Source organism: Eulemur rufifrons, chromosome 6 (genome assembly GCF_041146395.1).
Source record: "Eulemur rufifrons isolate Redbay chromosome 6, OSU_ERuf_1, whole genome shotgun sequence".
Lineage (NCBI taxonomy): Eukaryota > Metazoa > Chordata > Mammalia > Primates > Lemuridae > Eulemur > Eulemur rufifrons.
The window spans coordinates 25,121,197-25,140,689 of record NC_090988.1 but is presented as its reverse complement, the minus strand read 5'-3'; the positions used below and the strand labels follow the sequence as shown (position 1 = coordinate 25,140,689).

The following is a 19,493-nucleotide window of genomic DNA, read 5'->3' as shown; positions in this document are numbered from 1 at the left end:
GTCTCTGGCATAACATATTTGAATACCAAAGTGTCAGTACTTAAGGATAGTATAAAGATTTCTGATAATTTTTTAGAAGGCCACAGGCTCATTTATTAGCTTTAAATTATTTATGAAAAAGTCCAAGCTGCATTTATTGATATGAATGCTAGGAGAGTTTTACTCAAATAAGGACCGAAACTGGGCTCCCGGGTGCTGAACTCTCAGCTCTCACAATAGCTTTCTACGGCCAATTTAGCAGCATGTTGTAAAAGGACACCCAAGTGTTCCGTGTAAGGAAGTATTCACTGTTCTCCACCTCTAGCACCCACCCTCTGCTTCCTTACAGCTAGATCAGTCTGCAGTTTCACCTGATTTCATTCCTTTGCATTCCAAAAAAAGAGAAGAAAAGGCAAGAGGTAGAAAAGCTGCACAGACCACATGATATAAAGGGAATATGTTTTCTTCAAGCAGCCCCTTGTCCTGGCTTTTGTTAGATTTCTGAATAGGCTTATATAGTGATGTTGATCACTGATTTTATATTAACACATGCAAACTCACGTACCCCTAATCATACCTGAATAAGTGCAGCTGCTACAGAAGTTGGCGCTCTCTAACATGAGGCATCATGGTACTTTCTGGCTGCAGAGTCTCTTCCAGAATCAGGCTTATAGCATCTCCCATGATTTCAGTTGCCATTTTATAACTTAATTATTAGAACTGCCTGTTGCACCCTATCAAAAAGTGGGCAAATGACATGAATAGAAACTTCTCAAAAGAAGATATAAGAATGGCTAACAAACATATGAAAAAATGCTCAACATCCCTAATCATCAGAGAAATGCAAATCAAAACCACAGTGAGATATCACTTAACCCCAATGAGAATGGTCTTTATCAAAAAAACCCAAAACAACACATGTTGGCATGGGTGTGGAGAGACAGGAACACTAATACACTGCTGGTGGGACTGCAAACTAGTGCAACCCCTGTGGAAAGCATTATGGAGGTATCTTAAACAGATTCAAGTAGACCTGCCATTTGACCCAGCAATCCCATTACTGGGCATATACCCAAAGGAAAAAAGGTCATTCTGTAACAAAGACACATGTACCCGAATGTTTATAGCAGCACAATTCACAATAGCAAAGATGTGGAAACAACCCAAATGCCCATCAATACATGATTGGATTAGTAAGCTGTGGTATATGTGTACCATGGAATATTACTCAGCTATAAGGAATAATGAAGATACGACATCTCTATGGTTCTCCTGGAGAGAGTTGGAACCCATTATATTAAGTGAAGTATCCCAAGAATGGAAAAACAAGCATCACATGTACTCACCAGATAATTGGTTTCCCTGAACATCACCTAAATACACATCTAGGAACGACATCAATTGGATATCAGACTGAGGTGGGGGGTGGGGGAGGGGATGGGGATATGCCTACACAATGAGTGCATTGCACACCGTTTGGGGAATGGTAACGCTTGAAGGTACTGACTCGGGAAGGGGGGGGTGGGGGGGGAGGGACATATACCTACCTGATGGGTGCAACGCGCACTACCTGGGGAACGGACATGCCTGGAGCTCTGACTTGGGGGAAAAGGCGGTACATGGGCAACGTATGTAACCTGCAATTCTGTATCCCCCATAACAATAAGATGAAATAAAAAAAAAAAAAAAAAGAACTGCCTGTTGCAGCATCCTTGGAAGTTTAGTACTCACTCTGCTACATTGTGTTTCTATAAGGTACTACTTCCAACAAGAGAGAAGTTGACAGGATTTCCCAGAGGATCTTTTTCTTTGCTGCCTTGGCCACAGTCATATCTTAGAAAATTCTTGAGTCTTGGTGTAGTGGTTCTGATTGCAATGTTCTTGCAACCCAGGGGATGTGGTTTCTGGGTTATAGAGGACATTCTGATCTGTTTTTGTTGGATTTAATTCACACATCATTTATTTAAAGTGTGCCGCTTACCAGTGAGTGGTCTGCCTATTCATGGCAGGTACCAGTGATTACTTTCCTCTTCTTGTTGTAATAGATCATCTGCCCAACCCCTTCCCACACTTGTATGTAAGTCTGTTGGCTAAAGCTTCCTAAGACCCAGAGAGGAAATTTAAAACCAAGTGTATTCTTACACTTGGAACCTAGGAGTTCCCTCTACATGGAAAATGTATCAGTGAGTCAGTCTCTCTCCTTTTTGCCTTTCTCTATCAATACATAGGCATTTAAACTGTATCTGATCCTGGCAGGATGTTCTCAGAAGCATCTGTGACAAAAATAGTTGCTCTAGCAGGTGCAAGATATGAATTACATAAGGTTCCGTGAACCAAGAGACTGAATGTCTTGCCCACATGTACCACTGCTTATGGTTTTGGAATATTGAGCTACGTACTACATTATGGTTAACTTTACAATATGAGGAGACGCAGGAGTTTTGTGAAATTAAGTCTGCGTTAGAACAAAGACAGGCTACTTGGCCTTGAGGGGAAAACTGTATTTCAGGGTCAGATAGATCCGAGTTTGAATCTTTCTTTTATAAGTTAGGGACCTTGGACAAGTTATTTAATCTCTCTGACCCTCAGTTTTCTTCATCAGAAGATAATTCTTACCTTGCAAGGTTATTGTGAAAATCTAATGGAAGTAATAAAGAAAGCAAAGGGTGACGCAGAATAGGGTCATTAATATATTGTAATTATCTTAATTACTAAAAACAAAACTGGTAGGAGTTTTTAAATGAGTATATACATTAAGAATAAAATTTGTCGTCCTCTGGGATATCTACTTTTCATTATCTTCATCATCAAAATCATTCATTAAGCCCTAGATAGTGCCAGGCCTTATAATCAAAACAATCTGCAAAAATATCCTACAGCCTGAGTTGAAATGAATGATGTAGTAAAAATAGTGCCATATAACACATCCTATTCAACATCCGGATAGAGAGTCCATCTTACCAGATCAGAGTGTGAGAAGTGCTCTTACCTGTCTGTTCACCTTGGACATTTCCATTATACAGGCATTCAGTAAACTGGGAGTTTAGTCTGTGCCTGCCTGAGAGCAATAAAGAAGAGCGACTGATCCTAGCTCTCATAGAGCTTACACTCCAGTGGGAGAGACAGACCATAAGGAGGTAAACAAAAAGTAAACAAGGGGGCGAAAGGACCTTGAACTTGAAAGCAATAACTCTGATGCTGGAGGAATTGGGAGAGTTCATTTTAGCTGAGGTGGTCAGGACACACTCTCTGAGGCGAGATCTGAAGAATTATTGGAAGCCTTCTCTGTAAAGGAGTGATTCATCCTACTGTTCTAATCATGGTTTGCATTGACACTTACTAATATTCAAATATTTACCCTAGTAGCAGAATCATGATTGTACAGTTGTGTATATTCCTGTTGGAGGAGATTCCTCGGCTGCTTTTTATCCCATTATTTTTCTACCCATGTGTCTGTTCTGACTGTGATACTGGCTTCATGAAAAGTGATAAGTGTAGGAAATGGCTACAATTCTAGTCCATAAAGGAGCAACTCAGTAGAAAGGCATAAGCCAGAATTAAAGTTCATGAGAATGGGAAAGTGAAATTGAGATGATCTGAGTTCTCCAAATGAAGACTACTGGAAAGCTAACTCAGGCTACATATTAAAGGAGCGTGTAGTTGTTTGTAGATAAAAAGAGAAAGCTATGGTGTATTTTTATTGCTTAACTAATTGTGTGTTGGATGGTATGTTAACTCCTTTGAACTATACAGGTTTTTTTGGATAGACTTTTTTCTAACAGTTTTAATTTTTATAGTAAAAATTGTTTGAAAAGTATGGAGTTCTCATATTATTCTTCACGCTCTGGCAGTTTCCCCTATTACTAACATCTTGCCTTAGTGTGGTATATTTGTTACAATGGCTGAACCAATATTGATGCATTATTAACTGAAGTCCATAGTTTACATTAGGGTTCACTTTTTGTTCTGTATATCCTATGGGTTTTCACAAAAATGAATAATGACATGTGTCCATCATTACAGTATCATAAAGTATAGTCTCGGTACCCTGAAAATTCCGTGTTCTACCTATTCATACCTTCCCTCCCTCCCTCCCTCCGAACCCCTGACAACCACTGGTCTTCTTACTGTTTTGCCTTTTCTAGAATGACATATGGTTGGAATCATATAGTATGTAGCTGTTTCTGATTGACTTCTTTCACTGAGCAATATGTTTTCAAGGTTCCTCCATATCTTTTTGTGTCTTAGTAGCTCATTTCTTTTTATCACTGAATAATATTCCATTATATAGATATGTCACAGTTTGTTCATCTAGTGAAAGACATTTTGGTTGCTTTCAAGTTTTGGCAATTATGAATAACTCCTATAAATATTCATGTTCAGATTTTTGTGTGGTAATAACTTTTCAGCTCCTTTGGGTAAATACCAAGGGACATGACTGCTGGATCGCACGGTAAGAATATATTTAGTTTTATAACAAACTGCCTCACTGTCTTCAGAAGTGTCTGTATCATTTCGCATTCCTGCCAGCAATGAATGAGAACTCTTTTTGCTCCATAGCCCCACCAGAATCTTAGGTTTTAGATTTTAGCCATTCTATAAGAATTTTTATAGTTTAAAGAAAGCTGTTTTTAACTTTTAAAATGTAATAGGCCATGACAATAATATGGCTTGTTTTTTCAGATTTTGGTTATGTACTGAATTAAATCTCATTCTACCAAACATGAAATTCCAGCTTAGCATAGCCCTTCCTTCTGAACAGGGCTGCCTTTTGGGGAACTGTCTCCCCATCTACTCAAAGCTGAGGTTCTTACTTGAGATAAGGCCAATAATATACTTAATAAAAGCATCAAAGACTATTGTTGCTTGCTGAGGACCTTCATCTAATGGGGACCCAGGACCTCTCTTCCCTCCTGGAACATCTGTTGTGAACTTTTACCCTGCTAAGGTCCTGACCCTCCCAGTATCCTTCCCGACTGCCCCAGCTCCCCAGGAGTTCTCTCCATTTGTGGTCCCAAGTCCCTGGGACATGGGCTCAGCAACCCAAACCTGGGATAAGATGTTTAGGTTTTGTAAGATTGTTTAGGTTTCTTTATTACTCTGGTTCAATAGCTTAATGTGTTAAATGGGTTTTAGATTCTAGCCTTAGCCTCATCTATTCTTTGTTTCAGTGAAAAGGTATTTTCTACCTTAATTTAAAAGCTTTTGGTACACAGGACATCTTAAGTTAAAAGGCTTTCACCTTGCATGAGAAAGGCCAATGCAATCCCACTAACATTAACAGAAAAGAACCCCCAGCAGGGGAGTTGCAGAAGCTATAATTAAAATTTATAATTCATATACTGTAATTATATCATTTATTTAGTCTTTCTATGAAGTAGATATTAATCACATTTTACAAATTAGAAAATTGACACTCCATGAAATGAAGCAGTTTTCCCAAATTTTAGGCAGGTCTTAAGGTTGAAATGAGGTCTGACTCCAACGCCATTTTTTCCCCCTTCTGTACCAGAATTTGTGTAAAGACATATTTAAGTATAGTATTTAAAGCACTGTTAGGTTACTGATTTTTAAGAGCAACTATAAACACGGAGGAGGTAAAGGAGATATTTTTTACATTGAGATGTGTACATTCTAGAGAAGTTACATGTAAAGTTAAAAAAAAAAAAAACTTTTATGGTTATAGCATCTTTCAAACATACTGAGTTAAACTTGATAGAGTAGGGGTTACAAAAGGATCCTGGCCTAATGGACTAGACACTATAAAATACCTTTAGCAATGTATCTTTAGGAAACCAAAGATCCTTCTGAATCACCCAGTTATGGTTTCCCCTAATTTTATTTGGATTCAGATCCCATGTCTCAGTTTTATCTGCAAGGTTATTGTGTGTCATGTGCCTTGCTGAAATCTAGAAACATTTATTTTCCTGCTCTACCAGTCTAATAACCCTCTCAAAGCAATGAGGTTAGTGTGATAGGACTTATTTTTAGTGAGCCAATGAAAACCACTAGAGTTTGGGCAGGGGTCTTTTTTTTTTTTTTTTTTTTTTTTTTTTAAACAGAAAAAAAGACAGACCTCTTTTTTATAGGGAAAAAAGAGGGGTCTGCTCTTTTTCCTGCCGAGGGCCAGGTAGTAACTCTGCCATTGTAGTGGTAGAGCAGCCACAGACAATACATAAGTGGATGCTGCTGTGTTCCTGTAAAACTTTACGGGCACTGTGTGAAATTTGGCCCGCAGATGTAGTTTGCTGACCAGCTCTTAAGAATGACTAATTTTTTTTTTTTTTTTTTTTTAGTTGGTAATCCATTTGTAGAGTCTTGTTGAAAGCTTTGTGTGATTTGCAAAATTTACCTTCTCCCCTGTTTTGAAAATGGGGACCAGGCCAGGCACGGTGGCTCCCATGTATAATCCCAGCTGTTCACTGTTGGGGAGGCTGAGGTGGGAAGATTGCCTGAGTCCAGGAGTTCAAGGCCAGCCTCGGCAACATAGTGAGATCTCATCTCTAAAAAAAGTAAAGAAAATGGAAACCACTTTTTTCCTGTCTCCAGTCTTTGAAGAGTTGAGAATTTGCTTTTTGGCTTTGTTTTCCATCAGCAATAGGTACCTCTTGTGACAAACATGAAGGCAATTTCAGTTTCTGATGCTTTTGTCTTAGAGTCATAGTAATTTGTTGACTAGTGTAGTGCTGTTAAAAAATTATTCATGACACTTATTAAAGAGTGGTAAGTCAGACTTGATTCAAGGGAAGTTAATACAGTGGGGTTATTATAATAGGGGAAAGTGGGCTCAACTTCGCATACAGCTAGGATAAATGAAATGCACAGAGATTTACAGGGTAGGGATTATTGGTGGAAAATCACTAAGAGGAAACATCAAGGGTATGGGAATTCTGTCTAAATGGACTTGACAGGCTTATTACTGAGGGCAGGCCCCAGTGAAGAGATATTCAGGGTGTAGGGGATGGGGAATTTGATCCAGTATCAAGAGTGAGAGATTTTCATTAAACTGACTCAGCAGCATTCTTGCTAAAACTGGACTAAGTGGGCAAGAGCCACTGGATTAAAGACAAAGCCCAGTCAGAAAGAGGACTCAGAAAAGCCAGACCCAAGTTTTGGGTCAAAAGAGAGTGTCTTTGTCAATACTTCATTGAGGGTTAAGGTTTAGATGTGGTTACACATTTTTAAAAGGATAATAGATATTGTTGCAAAGGAAATTAAAATTACTCACTTTTGTTGAAGTGACATGCCAAGTTATGCTCTTTTTATAGTGTTGAAAGTATTGCTTCATTTCTCATTCTAAGTCTGAGGTTACTGGGTACTTCTTTTTAACAGTATTATTTTTCTTCTGCCATTAATATTTTAATTTTCACTGTGGCTTTGATCTCTTGAATTTCTTTGGAATTAATGATACACTGTGGAAAATAACAGCACAGATTTAAAAGTCTACTTATATACTTAGTATACTTATATATTAATACTATCTATGCAGCCAATATAAGAATATGGTTTTAGTTAAGGATGATTCTATCTGACCCTAACTGACATAAAGTGGGCCAGTCACAGTACTAAGTATACTTAGTAGTATAGAACCTCAGCCCAGTGGGTTTATTCATTTATTCAAGAAACACTTATTGAGCCCCTGGATACCAAGGTAATGTGGCTGCAAAGAAGAATGAGACAAAGTTTTGTCCTCAGGGAACCTGTAGTCTAATGGAGTAGGCAGGTGAGCAAACAGACAGTTGCCGTGTGGCGTTTCAGGGGGCATAATGGAGGTTTGTACAGTGTGAGGGGAACCCAAGAGGGCACTGAACCCTGACTGGGGTAGTTGGGGAAGGCTTCCCAGAGCTGTGAGGTGAAGGAGGGAAATGAATGAAGAAGCCATAGTTCCAGAGGCCCTGAGAAAACTTAGGTGGATTTGACAGAGATGAATGAAGAGATGATCAGTTAAATTGAGGATATGAAGGAGAAAGTGGCCCAAAGATGACTTCTAGGTTTTTAGTGTGGGGTAATACAGTTTACTCAAAAGAGAAATATAGGAAGAACAACAGATTTGGGGAAAACATGTAATTAGGGGCATGTTTAGTTTGCAGTGCAGGTAGAAATATCTAGGAGCTGGCTGAATATGTTGAGATATTGTGGTCAGGAAAGAACTCTGGGCTAAAAAACTGTATTTTTAAGTTATTAGCATTTTAGAAGATAGTTGAAATGTTGAACTACATGAGGGTAGTCAGAATGAATATGTAAGATGAGAATAGTAGAGGCTCAAGGGTGGAACATGGAAAAATCAAATTTAAGTAATGGACAGGGAAGATACAATCAAGGGGGTTGTAGTCAACCTTTAAGTACTTAAGATTTAGATGATTGCTGATTACATCTCACAGGGAAGCTGCAGTAATGTAAAATTTTAACTGTCCATTGATGGGTCATTGATTCAGCAGAAGTCATGTGTTTGAAGAAAAACCAAGTTATTGGGATTAACCATAATTTGACCACTTACATAATTTTGAAAAGTATGCAGAGCCAAAATTTAGAACACCGGAACTTGTGATATTAAAAACAGAGGATTAGTCAGCAGACAGGAGCCTGTGCACCCACAGATCGGACTGAGTGTTCTGGGGGTGGGCGTTCCCACACATAACAGCCTCCTTTGTAACTCTGCTGGAAATCCATTGAAACGTTGCCTTCTTCAATGCAGTAGCGGTAATTCTCGGGACTTCGAACAACCCCTGCAGTCATTATTTCTGCCATTTAGATGAGTCAGCCTTTATTGTATGATTTCTTTATTCAAATTGTCTTCAGCAACGAAGATGACAAACAGCCCCAGACCTCAAAAAGCTAGCAATTTTAGTACAGAACAAGAAAGATACCTATTCAAAATTACTGTAATAGCACTCAGAATGAGTGCCGTAGGAGGGGCATAGGCAGCGCATAAGGTGGAATCTGAGGAGGAGGTGGCATTTGACCTGGGTTTTGAAGGATAAGGGAGGATTCAGATAGTCGAAAAATAGAACAGGGAATTCTAAGTGGAAACAAAAGAAATTGAGAACCTAGAGCATGTTCGAGGAATAGATATCTCCCCCAAAATGGGATGGATTCAGGCGGGGTATAGTGCAGAGTAGGTTACAGAGGCAGGCTTATAACAGACCATGATAAACATAAAGATTATATAAATAAGATTACACTAAATAATCTTTCTCAGCAGTCACTGAAATTTCTATGAAGAATGACAAGAGCCAAGCTGTACTTTTACAAAGATTACTCCTCTAAATATACGTAAGACTAACCAGAAAGAGAGAAATGTTACACAGGAGATGTTATGGTTTTATAAATGATAATTGAACAAGAACTCTGATTTAAGATGACTGGTTCTTAAGATTTTTTTCTATTTTCTAGGGGGCTAGTGAGCATGGAAACCATTATAGAATGGCTTCCTAGAAAGCCTAATACGTAAAACTGAAAAGTAAAATCATCAGAAACTCACAAATTTACCCATATGGTCCAGGGAGCACCATTCTTGAGTATTGAATGATGACTTCCAACACTTTCATCATCACAGAGAACTTTTTCCAACCCTAATGGTCTCATGTTTTGAAAGATTTTTGTCTCAAGAAAGTTAGTACTTAATGTTTCACATTTGTTTTATTACAAAGACATAAAATTTCCAGTCCATGGAAGCTTCTGAAGTATCAAGTATTAGCTCAGTTAGTGTAATTTTAGCCAAAAGCAAAGAAATCCCACAACTTTAGTCTTTGGCAAACAATTGCAGATTTTTAAAAAATAATCCATGACCCATATATCCTGACCTAAGAAGTCTCGCCTTTCCCAATATTTCTATAGATTGAGGGGCCCTAAAGTAGAGATTGAGTCATCAGCAGGAACAAAGAATATGTGGCACACCTACTCTGTCTGCTTCTGAGCTCTGTGGAATTACAAAAAAAATCGACATATACCTAGCTGCCCAGAACTTCAAACTTCATTTTATTTCTGTTTTTATTGCGAAGAGTATTACAGGCTTGTTACAGAAAAATGAGAAAGTATATATAACAGCTAAAAGAACATTTAAAAAAATCTCCCAAGTCTTTTTCTATGCAAACATAACATATATACTTTTTAAAACATAAACGGACGCTTTCTGTATTGGTTTTATAATTGTTTTCAGTGTCCATAAAAAAAATTCCTGCAACATTTTTAATAGCTGCATAGTATCTCACTTCTAATTTTATAACTTATTTAATCCTTTATGGTTGGACTTTGGGGTTTCCAACCTTCTGAAATTAAAAATAGCTATACTTTGAATATTCTTATTTATAAATCCTTAATTATTTCCTTCGGATAAACAATTCTCCCAAAGAGAAATTGCTGGCATGTACACTGTAAAGACTTGAAAGGTGCTGCCAAATTTGCTCTCCAGAAAGGTGGTGCTAACTTAAATTCCCACTCAGGAGTTTACATTCTAATTGGGATTGAGGATGCATACAGGTGAGAAATCACTTTAGCATCAGGAAGTAGCAATGTTAGGTGCAAAATGACTAATAATTAGGGATTTGAGAATTCAGAGGAAAGAGATAACTTTTAATAGGCAGATTGGTACCTTTCTTGGAAGATGAAGAATTAGAGAGATGGGTCTTGAAAGGCCAGGGGGGACCTAGGAGAGGGGTGCCACATTCACAGTGGGGCACTGTGGGAACCCACAAGAAGTGTCCACTGATGTCAGGAGTAAGGGCCATGCTTGAGCAGTGAGGGACCAAGGCTGACCCAAGCGTGCTAACTCCAGGTTGTCCTCCCTTTCTTCTGTTTCTCGTGAAATTAACACAGACTGCACTCTTATTCTGGGTGACTAGAGAACTATAAGTATACGGAAAAAAATGTTGAAACCAGGACCAATCCTATTGAAAAATCAGTTCAATGTCTAGGAGAATTTTTTTTTTTTTGAGACAGAGTCTCACTCTGTTGCCCAGGCTAGAGTGAGTGCCGTGGCGTCAGCCTAGCTCACAGCAACCTCAAACTCCTGAGCTCAGGCGATCCTCCTGTCTCAGCCTCCCGAGTAGCTGGGACTACAGGCATGCACCACCATGCTTGGCTAATTTTTTCTATATATATTTTTTAGCTGTCCATATAATGTCTTTCTATTTTTAGTAGAGATGGGGTCTCGCTCTTGCTCAGGCTGGTCTCGAACTCCTGAGCTCAAACGATCCGCCCACCTCGGCCTCCCAGAGTGCTAGGATTACAGGTGTGAGCCACCGCGCCCGGCCTCTAGGAGAATTTTGATGTTTGAGTTCAGATAATTTAGAAAGTTATATTCTGTTTAAAACTCAATTGCAAATTTATTAAGATTTTAAAATTGAATTCACATTCCAATATTATGTCTTTTTTCTTAATAGCAATTAATAAATTGTCTCAGGTGGTTAATTGGGGTATTATGGCAAGCTTTTGTATATTCATTTTCACTAAAATTTCAGAATCATTGAAGTAGAATTTCCCTGTGTGTTCAGATTACGTATCACATGATTTTTTTTCTTTTCACTCTGTTGTATGATCTGTTCTTTAAATGACACACCAGTCATTACTAATTAAGTTTCTTTATTATTTGGGGTTGTCGAAAGTTTAGTAGCTCTGAATTCTTTAGCTTTGGTTTTTTGGTTTTTTTTTTTTATTTTTTTGAGATCCTCTCTCACCTGCACTAGAGTGCAATGGCGTTGTCATAGCTCACTGCAACCTCAGACTCCTGGGTTCAAGCGATCCCCCTGCCTCAGCCTCCCGAGTAGCTGGGACTACAGGTGTGTGCCACCACACCCGGATAATTTTTCTTTTTTTGTAGAAATGGGATTTGCTTTTGCTCAGGCTGGTCTTGAAGCAGTGACCTCAAGCGATCCTCTCACTTCTGCCTCCTGGAGTGCTAGGATTACAGGTGTGAGCCACCTCACCTGGCCTTGGTGGTTTTATTTTTACAGTAGTGGTAGCAGTAGCAGTAGTGCTCTGAGTTGAGCCATGCTTTTGCTTTTTAAGTTGTGCTTTATCAACTGTTATGTTGATAAAGCACATCTTAAAATGTGCTTTTAATGTTGAGCAGTGGTATGGTTGTTTTTGACGCTTGCCCCAAACGTTTGAAGAATATGGAAAGATTTCAACACTTTAAGTCCCACAGAAGTACTGATATGAAGATAAAATGCAGAGCTCAGGCTCTGACTCTGTCCTGTTTTGTAGGCCACTACCTCGTCGGTCATCTTGTGAGCCTCCTTACCTCTTTTGGTTTAATGGAGAACATTTATTTCATGAAAGGAACTCCCAGGTGGTACCCCTGTTTCTGACCTACATTGCATTTTCATGCTTTCAGTGGACCCACAATCTTCAGCATGTTCTTCTATTTGGTGAACTGCACCAGTGATGTGCTGCCACAGGGCACCTAATAGAACTCTTGATGGAAAAGTGCAGGAGTCCCTCCCAAAATTTGCAGAAATAATTTAAGAATCAAGAAACCAGGATTCTCCATTACATACATTAAATTGTTAACCAATCATAAAGAATTCCCTGTCCTCAGTTGGATCCAGTAATCTCCCAGTAAACATTGGCTGGGTGGGATCAGAACCCCTCTCTGCCTGATTCATCAGGATATAAGTAGGGCAGAGCCTTCGAGTGCTGCACCATTTGGAAGAGGTCTTTCCTGAAGAGACGACTTTGTGGCGATATTTTGCTTTCTGCTTACTAGTTCTCTAGGTTTATTATACTATTTCCTTTTTGGTGAATTACCTATAGAACATCTATGCTATTTAATAATTAATTTGTTATACAGACTGCTACTTATTTGTTATGTAAAATAGCATAAAATGCCTTTGTAAAATTTGAAGTGATCCACAAAGCAGCAAAGCTGCTAATTGTGAAAATATTGGGGCTATGTAAATTTCCCATCTTCCTTTTATTATCTGAACCACCTATTTCCTGCAGGGCATGTAATGTGCAGGAATACACTGACAAAAGATGCATTAGTAGAGCCCACTAGTTAGGCCATTTTTGATGAGCTGCTCTGAGATGCACTTGATGTACAGGCTGGGCAAAAATCAGTATTCCCTTATACTAAATAAATCATGGCACTGTAACCCAGTGGAATTGTCAAGGGACTAGCCACACTCATAAGCCGATTGGGGCTCTCACTACATTTTTTTAAGGCCCCTTTTGCTAAGAATTATTTTAATTCTTTGCTGACTGAATTTCCATCACAGGGAACTCTTTCATGTTCATCTCTTCAGGCGCCCTTTTAAAATGCAGTGACTGTGGCTTTAAATAACCACAGCGTCCTATAGTTTGTCTTTCCTCCAATGGTGAAAGAGAATGGCTGAGTCAGAGCATTGGGCACTTCTGGGAGGTAAATGGGGGAATTATTTACAGTTGTGCTTCAAGCTGGTCATAAATGGATATGCTGATTAGGCACATTCACTTTGATATCCAGACTGTTTTCTTAACAAGTAATCAAGTCCATTGGAACTTGAGCAGTTCTCCTTTGGAATACATCATGTGCTTGGAATACAAAGTAATATTTCTATGATTTTTTATAGACTATTATAAACAGTCAAAATGGGAATATGAAAAGGAGTAGTTTATAGGCAGAAAGTAAATTAATGTCTTGAGCACTCCTGTATGCTCTCATTTATATAATTTTGTTTAATTCTTGCAATTCTAAATAAATTTTCTTCATCTTTACAGATAAGAAAACTGAGGCATAGAAATTTTAGTTGATTGGCTAAAGTTTGACTATGTTGTCAAACCAATGCTCTTTCCACAGCTAATTCTTTCCGTTACTGTCATCCAAATGTTGAGCGAGTCAACTCTAATTGCTTTCAATAGCCTGCCTTTGGGGCTGGATTCAGTTAATTCAGGTCTGGGTTTGAGTCCCATGTGTGTAATCTGGATCCAGCCATTTAACCTCTCTTAACCTCATTGTAGAATGAGGCCAATGCTCCCCCACACTGAGGGTTTTCATGAAGATAAATGATGTGTGATTTATGTAAAGCATGTAGCACAGTGCCAGACCCTAGTAAGCCCTTCCTACATGGCTGCTACTGCTGTTGCCACTAAATGGGCCTTGAATTTTGTTTAATCTTGTGTCCAATAATTGGGTCATCTTGTAACATGATGATATCTCAAAATGCTTTGAGGATGTTGTCTTGCTTTTTCTTCTATTTTTAATATATCGAGTGATTTCCTTTACTTTCAGAAATTAGCTTTATTTTTATGTCCTATGTCTTGGGGTATGTGCAGAATACTGCAATAATGCTGGCTTTCTTAAGACTATATATATGTGTCTTAGACACAGACCTTTAAATGGGGGGAAATTTATTTGATACTTTACATCTGTAATTTAACATTCTAGGTCCTATTTGATTCATGATCTCTATATCACAACTGAATGTAACAGATACTAGCATCAGTACCTGGTATCCTGATACCTCTTAGCTCACAGACTGCTACCCAAAGATAACCTAAGTTTAAAGAGAGGTGGTTTGATGTGGCAGGACAAGCACAGACCAGAGCCAGACCTACCTAGGGAGCCTCTCAATGTCCTCAAATGGTGGATAATATATGTGTAGCCTCCTAAAGTCATTGCAAAGGTTTGATGACACAGCGTGAACAAAGTACCCTGGTCATGCTTGATGCATGATGGGCCCATTCTCCCCGTCTACTAATGGGAAGGTATTTTCTTATGGTACAGATACCTTGATGTGGTTGTAGTTTTGTTCTTTCTTAAATAATAATCAGTTTTCCAACTATCTGTTTCTGGTACCATTGTCCTATTTTAAATGTTTGGTTTCATACTATTGAGTGTAGTTATCTATAAAGTAAATCATTGGATTTGTTCCCACCAGTGATACCAAGAAGCAGCAGAGAATGAGGAAGAGAAACAACAGTGAAGCGGAAGTCGTGGGACCAACAAGTCGTAACAGGAAGAAGGCCAAGTGGGACACGTTAGAGCCTTTGGATACGGGCCTGTCTTTAGCGGAGGATGAAGAGCTGGTGTTACATCTGCTCAGAAATCAGAGCTAGATGCTTCCTGTGCCTGCCTTTTCCTTGATACCTCTGGTCATTATTTTGTGGGCAAGAAGTTGAAAAACAATTGATTTTGGGATGCTTAATTACCATGTGTCCCACCCCAAAGGATACATTCTCCAGACAGAAGCAATCGTGTCTCTAAGCCCCTCTCACAGGATGGGCTTTGTGCCATCACAGAGCATACTCAAGAGTGAAGATGGATTATACAATTTCTTGATCACAATTTCCAGCATGTGCTCTGTTAGATTTTATCGATGGCTTTCTACACCTTGTCATTGGCAATGCTTCCTTTGTTTTACTGGCAAGTTCTGGAGGTCTTGGTTCATTGTTAGAAATTCCTGTCTTACAGAAGTTTCTATGTTATTGTTTAACAAAATTGCTCATATTTTGATGTATAGAATATTTACAAAGAGGTAGAGTATGATGGACCAGCCTTGAGAAAGAATGAGTATTTTTGAATTGAGATGATCAATAATAAATATATTTCCTATAAAACAAAATATTAATGTTTGCATTGTGTCCAGTGAGTGATATCAGCGAACCCTCAAGGCTCTTAAGATCACAGTGCTTGGCCATTCCTGAAACAGTTTTTCATGTTCTTAAGTTAGCCTTCTCAAAGATAATGTCATTTAACTCACACTTGCAGATATGCTAGCCATCACTTATATAAAATCTATAGAAGTCCTGAATCTGAAGATTCTGACTAAAACCTGATTACTTACTGAGCACAAAATAGCCTCTGCAAATGCGCTAGTCAGGAGATACCACACGTCCTGACCCACACCCTGCTCCTTATAATGAGTAAAAAGCAAGACAAGACGGAGCCTCTTTTTTGTTACAAATGTCAGATTCTTCAAAGGGAAACAATGTGGTGAAGAAATCTGGTCTTGGCATGAAACTACTGATTTTATCATGGCTTTGTCATCCTCTCATTATTCTGTCTCTTTCCTACTTCCCCACTCTGGGAACAAACAAATATAATTTTCAGTAGCAGCTGCAAGTCTATCGTAAGTCCAAGGAGGAGAATCGATGGCATTACACCCGGATATCTTAGACACTTGTTCAGCCCAAGTCCGTATTTAACTCCAAAAAGTTTCTCCTCCTCTTGTATTCTGTATCCTCAGGAGCCAGCACCAACATCATCTTGCCATCAAAATGGGAAATTTGATGACGCCTTGGCTTCTTGGTTTGCTCACTTTGCTTTACTGGTTCTATTGATTCCTCTTTGATAATGACTCCTATTCATTGTTCTCTGTTCTCATAGCTTCTGCCTTCGGTCATAGTTCAGTATCTCATCGTGACCTGCCCAGACTCCAAGGTCTCCTGGCCGGTCACTGTACTTCTCAGGTGTCACATTTCTCCACCCCAGCCTCCCACAGTGGTCAGACTTCTCTTCCCAGTGTACACAGATCTGAGTGTGCTTCTCTTCAGCTGTTATGCTTCTGTTATAGTGCTTATCATCTGCTGTTACAGAAACTTGTTTATAAGCCTGTTGCCCCTTCTGTTTGACAAGTCTCTTGAGAGCAAAAGGACTCTTTCTTCCACCCTGTATATCCCTAGAGCCAAACACAGCACCGGCCCTGTAATTAGTGGACACTTATAAACCAAGGTAATTTTTAGAGGTCTGTTGTAGCACTGTGCTGTATCACCTCTGGTAGGAAGGATATAGAATGATGGGAATGAGAACTAGATGAAATGGCTATAATAGGGAGAAGAAAAGGAAATTGGTGGGAAAGGAATTTGGTATATAACAACCTGGAAAGATTTTAAAATTAGTTTCTGATACAGGGTCTCTTGGTCTTGAATATTTTCAAAGGGCAGAAAGATGCAAGAGTATGTAAACTGAAGGTTGGCCGTTGAATGTACTCTGCAGTTTTAGATCATTTTTCCTGACCCAAATAAGGAATTAAGGCAGTTTCCTTCCTATGTGTAGACACTGAATAAATATATCACAAGACCTTTGGTTAATAAACTAGTTTGAGTTGTACTGTGTCTGTGGAACTGAATGGTTCCTGACGAATACGTACATCGTAGATGACTTTAGAGTGCTAATTTTTGAAGTTTAGTTAAAACATCAGGATAGCACTAATAGAAAATTCAGGTAACAAATATATATTTAAGTGGACTAAATTAGCTACTGTTTTGTCATGTTTGTGTGTGTGGTGGTTAGAGGCCCTGCCATCTCTGACATCAGGGAATGGTGCATGGTCCAAATCTGGACAGTCATTTCTAAACACAGACGGCCCGGGTTGGATATAATACTCAGATAGGAACAATTAAACTCCTTCCCTGTGAGTGCTACGCAGACAATGAGTGAGAAATTCCTTACCCAGGGGGATTTACTAAGCAGGGAGGATGTGGATTTGGGGCCTTTGGCAGCCATTTTCTCCAGCCATATGGGGACCACCTTTGAGAGATTGGGGAGAATAAGATCAACACACCAAGGTGAGCAGAGCAATGAGATGGAGAAAGCGCCCGGATGGCATTGTTTGAGCCCCTGGGCTTCAACTTAATCTACTCCTTGGACTTCCCAGTTATGTGATGGGCCAGTAATTTTCTTTTTTGCATAAACTAGTTTGTCCCTGGAACTGAATGGATCCAAATATATGTGTGGTGTAAGGGCTTTTAATTTGCTGATTTTGAAAACTAGTTAAAGCACCAGAATAGTGCTGGTAGAAAACTCATGTAACAAAAAAAAAAACTCATGTATTTTGTTCAGCACATATTCTCTCCCAACCCCTCTCTCCCTTTGGGAAGCATGTTCTTAACACCCCACTTTTGCTGGGCTTGGCCATGCGAACTCTCTTTAGCCCCTGGAATGTGGTGGAAGGTCCCGTGTGCCGGTTCTGCCAGGAGGCTTTAAGGTGCATTGATGTTTGCATCAGCCCTCGGGCACTCCTGCCCTCCACCTTCAGACCAGCATGGACCAGAGAGAAGACACTTCTCAGTCTGGGCCCAAGGTGAGAAGACAGGTAAAGTAGACCTGCAGCCACCTCTGCAACCCACGTAGAACGAGAAACCCACGGGGACTTGGGGGTTTATCACAGTGAAACTAGACTAATACACAAGGGGAGAGAAGCTCACGAGCAGTGAGCAAGAGCAGTCATTCATTCAAATAAACTCAGCCACTACCGTGTGGCAGGCCCTGTACTTGTGAGAAATACAAACATTTCCCTCTCCTGCTACCGTACAGTGCGGGCACAGGGGAAAGAGAAGCAAACTCCTAATTTCAGTGCACCATGAGAAAAGCAGGTGGAAAGAGGAAGATGATTGTTCGGGTCGGGGGGGCTGTTGCTGGGATGCGGGAAGTGGGAAGGACGTAGGTAGTCGCTTGGTCTAGGACCCAGAGAATAACTCTTGTTTAATGTCTAATGAAGGCTGAGAGGCCATTCATCAGACTCATGTAAAATGATCCCTAAAATTACATAAGTCTCTGATAGATGCGCCCGGCAGCAGAACCCTTTGGAGGACTGCCATTTCATAAGCTTAACATGGCATTTTAGATTTGTTTGGGGCTATAAAAAAATTAAGTTTAATTAAATGTAATTAATTTTGTTACACAACATTTGAAATATGCTGAACATGAAAAGTCATCTCCGTGACTGTCAGGCTGCCAGAGGCTGCAGATGTTCCTGGAAGTGGGGGCGGGGGGAGGTGCGGTAGGGGTGTAGGTAAAGGGGAAAGAGCCTGCAACCAATGTTTGAAGCCCTGTTTTGTGTCTTTTAAGACCACTGTAACTAGATGTGTGATCATTGTGCGATTTTCTTCCACAGCCCCTGCTGACTAGACTGGGGCAGGCGTGTTTTACGCCACGTCACCCAGTGCCTGCTCAGTCGGGAATGGGCTGCTAACCCATCAGCCTGTGAGGGAGGCTGATGCAGAAAGCTCTGCCCAAACAGGGACAAATTGAGCGGATAACTTTCTTACTCTCAGAAACTGAAATGCAGGTAGTGATCAAAACGGGAAGGTTGTGAGATAGACCGGGGAGCACATGATGGGCAAAAAGAGCTCCAATTAGGAGTTAGAGCTGGAAGTGAAAAAGAACGCTGGCAAAAAGATAAAAGGGTGAGGGACCCAACTGGTCTTGGGACCAGAAGCAATGCGTGTAGAGTAGTGAGTTAAGGCCGTCAGGCAAAGACCTGCCGAGTCTAGTTGTTGATCTCTCAGATTTAGACGGACCCTCTGGTTCTTGTCTCTATGAGGTTTAATCTGCTCATGGATCTTAAATTTCTATGTGAGTCTGTCTCCTGCACTGCCTGAGGTATAATAAGATCCCATCGCCTTGCCTGAGCTGGTCTGAGTTTTGGGGTGTTTTGCACCCCAAGGAGCTCCAGTGAAACAAAATATCCCAGTGCAATGTTTCTTAGGTTTTAATGTGCATAGGAATTGCCAGGGGATCTATTAAAAGTGCAGATTCTGATTTAATAGCTCCGGGGTGGAGCCTGAGATTGTGCATTTCTAACAAGCTCCCA

At 39.8% G+C, this 19,493-nt stretch overlaps 1 protein-coding gene across 1 annotated transcript in view; it reads left to right on the top strand.

Annotated features, from left to right (window-relative positions):
- DDX10 (DEAD-box helicase 10) overlaps positions 1 to 15,520 on the top strand; it is a 251,676-nt gene extending 236,156 nt beyond the window's left edge. The window contains exon 18 of the mRNA XM_069468967.1: positions 14,838 to 15,520. Coding sequence (XP_069325068.1) covers positions 14,838 to 15,015 — 178 coding nt within the window. The 3' untranslated portion in view covers positions 15,016 to 15,520. The remainder of the gene's footprint in view (positions 1 to 14,837) is intronic.
- The last annotated feature ends 3,973 nt before the right edge of the window (positions 15,521 to 19,493 follow it).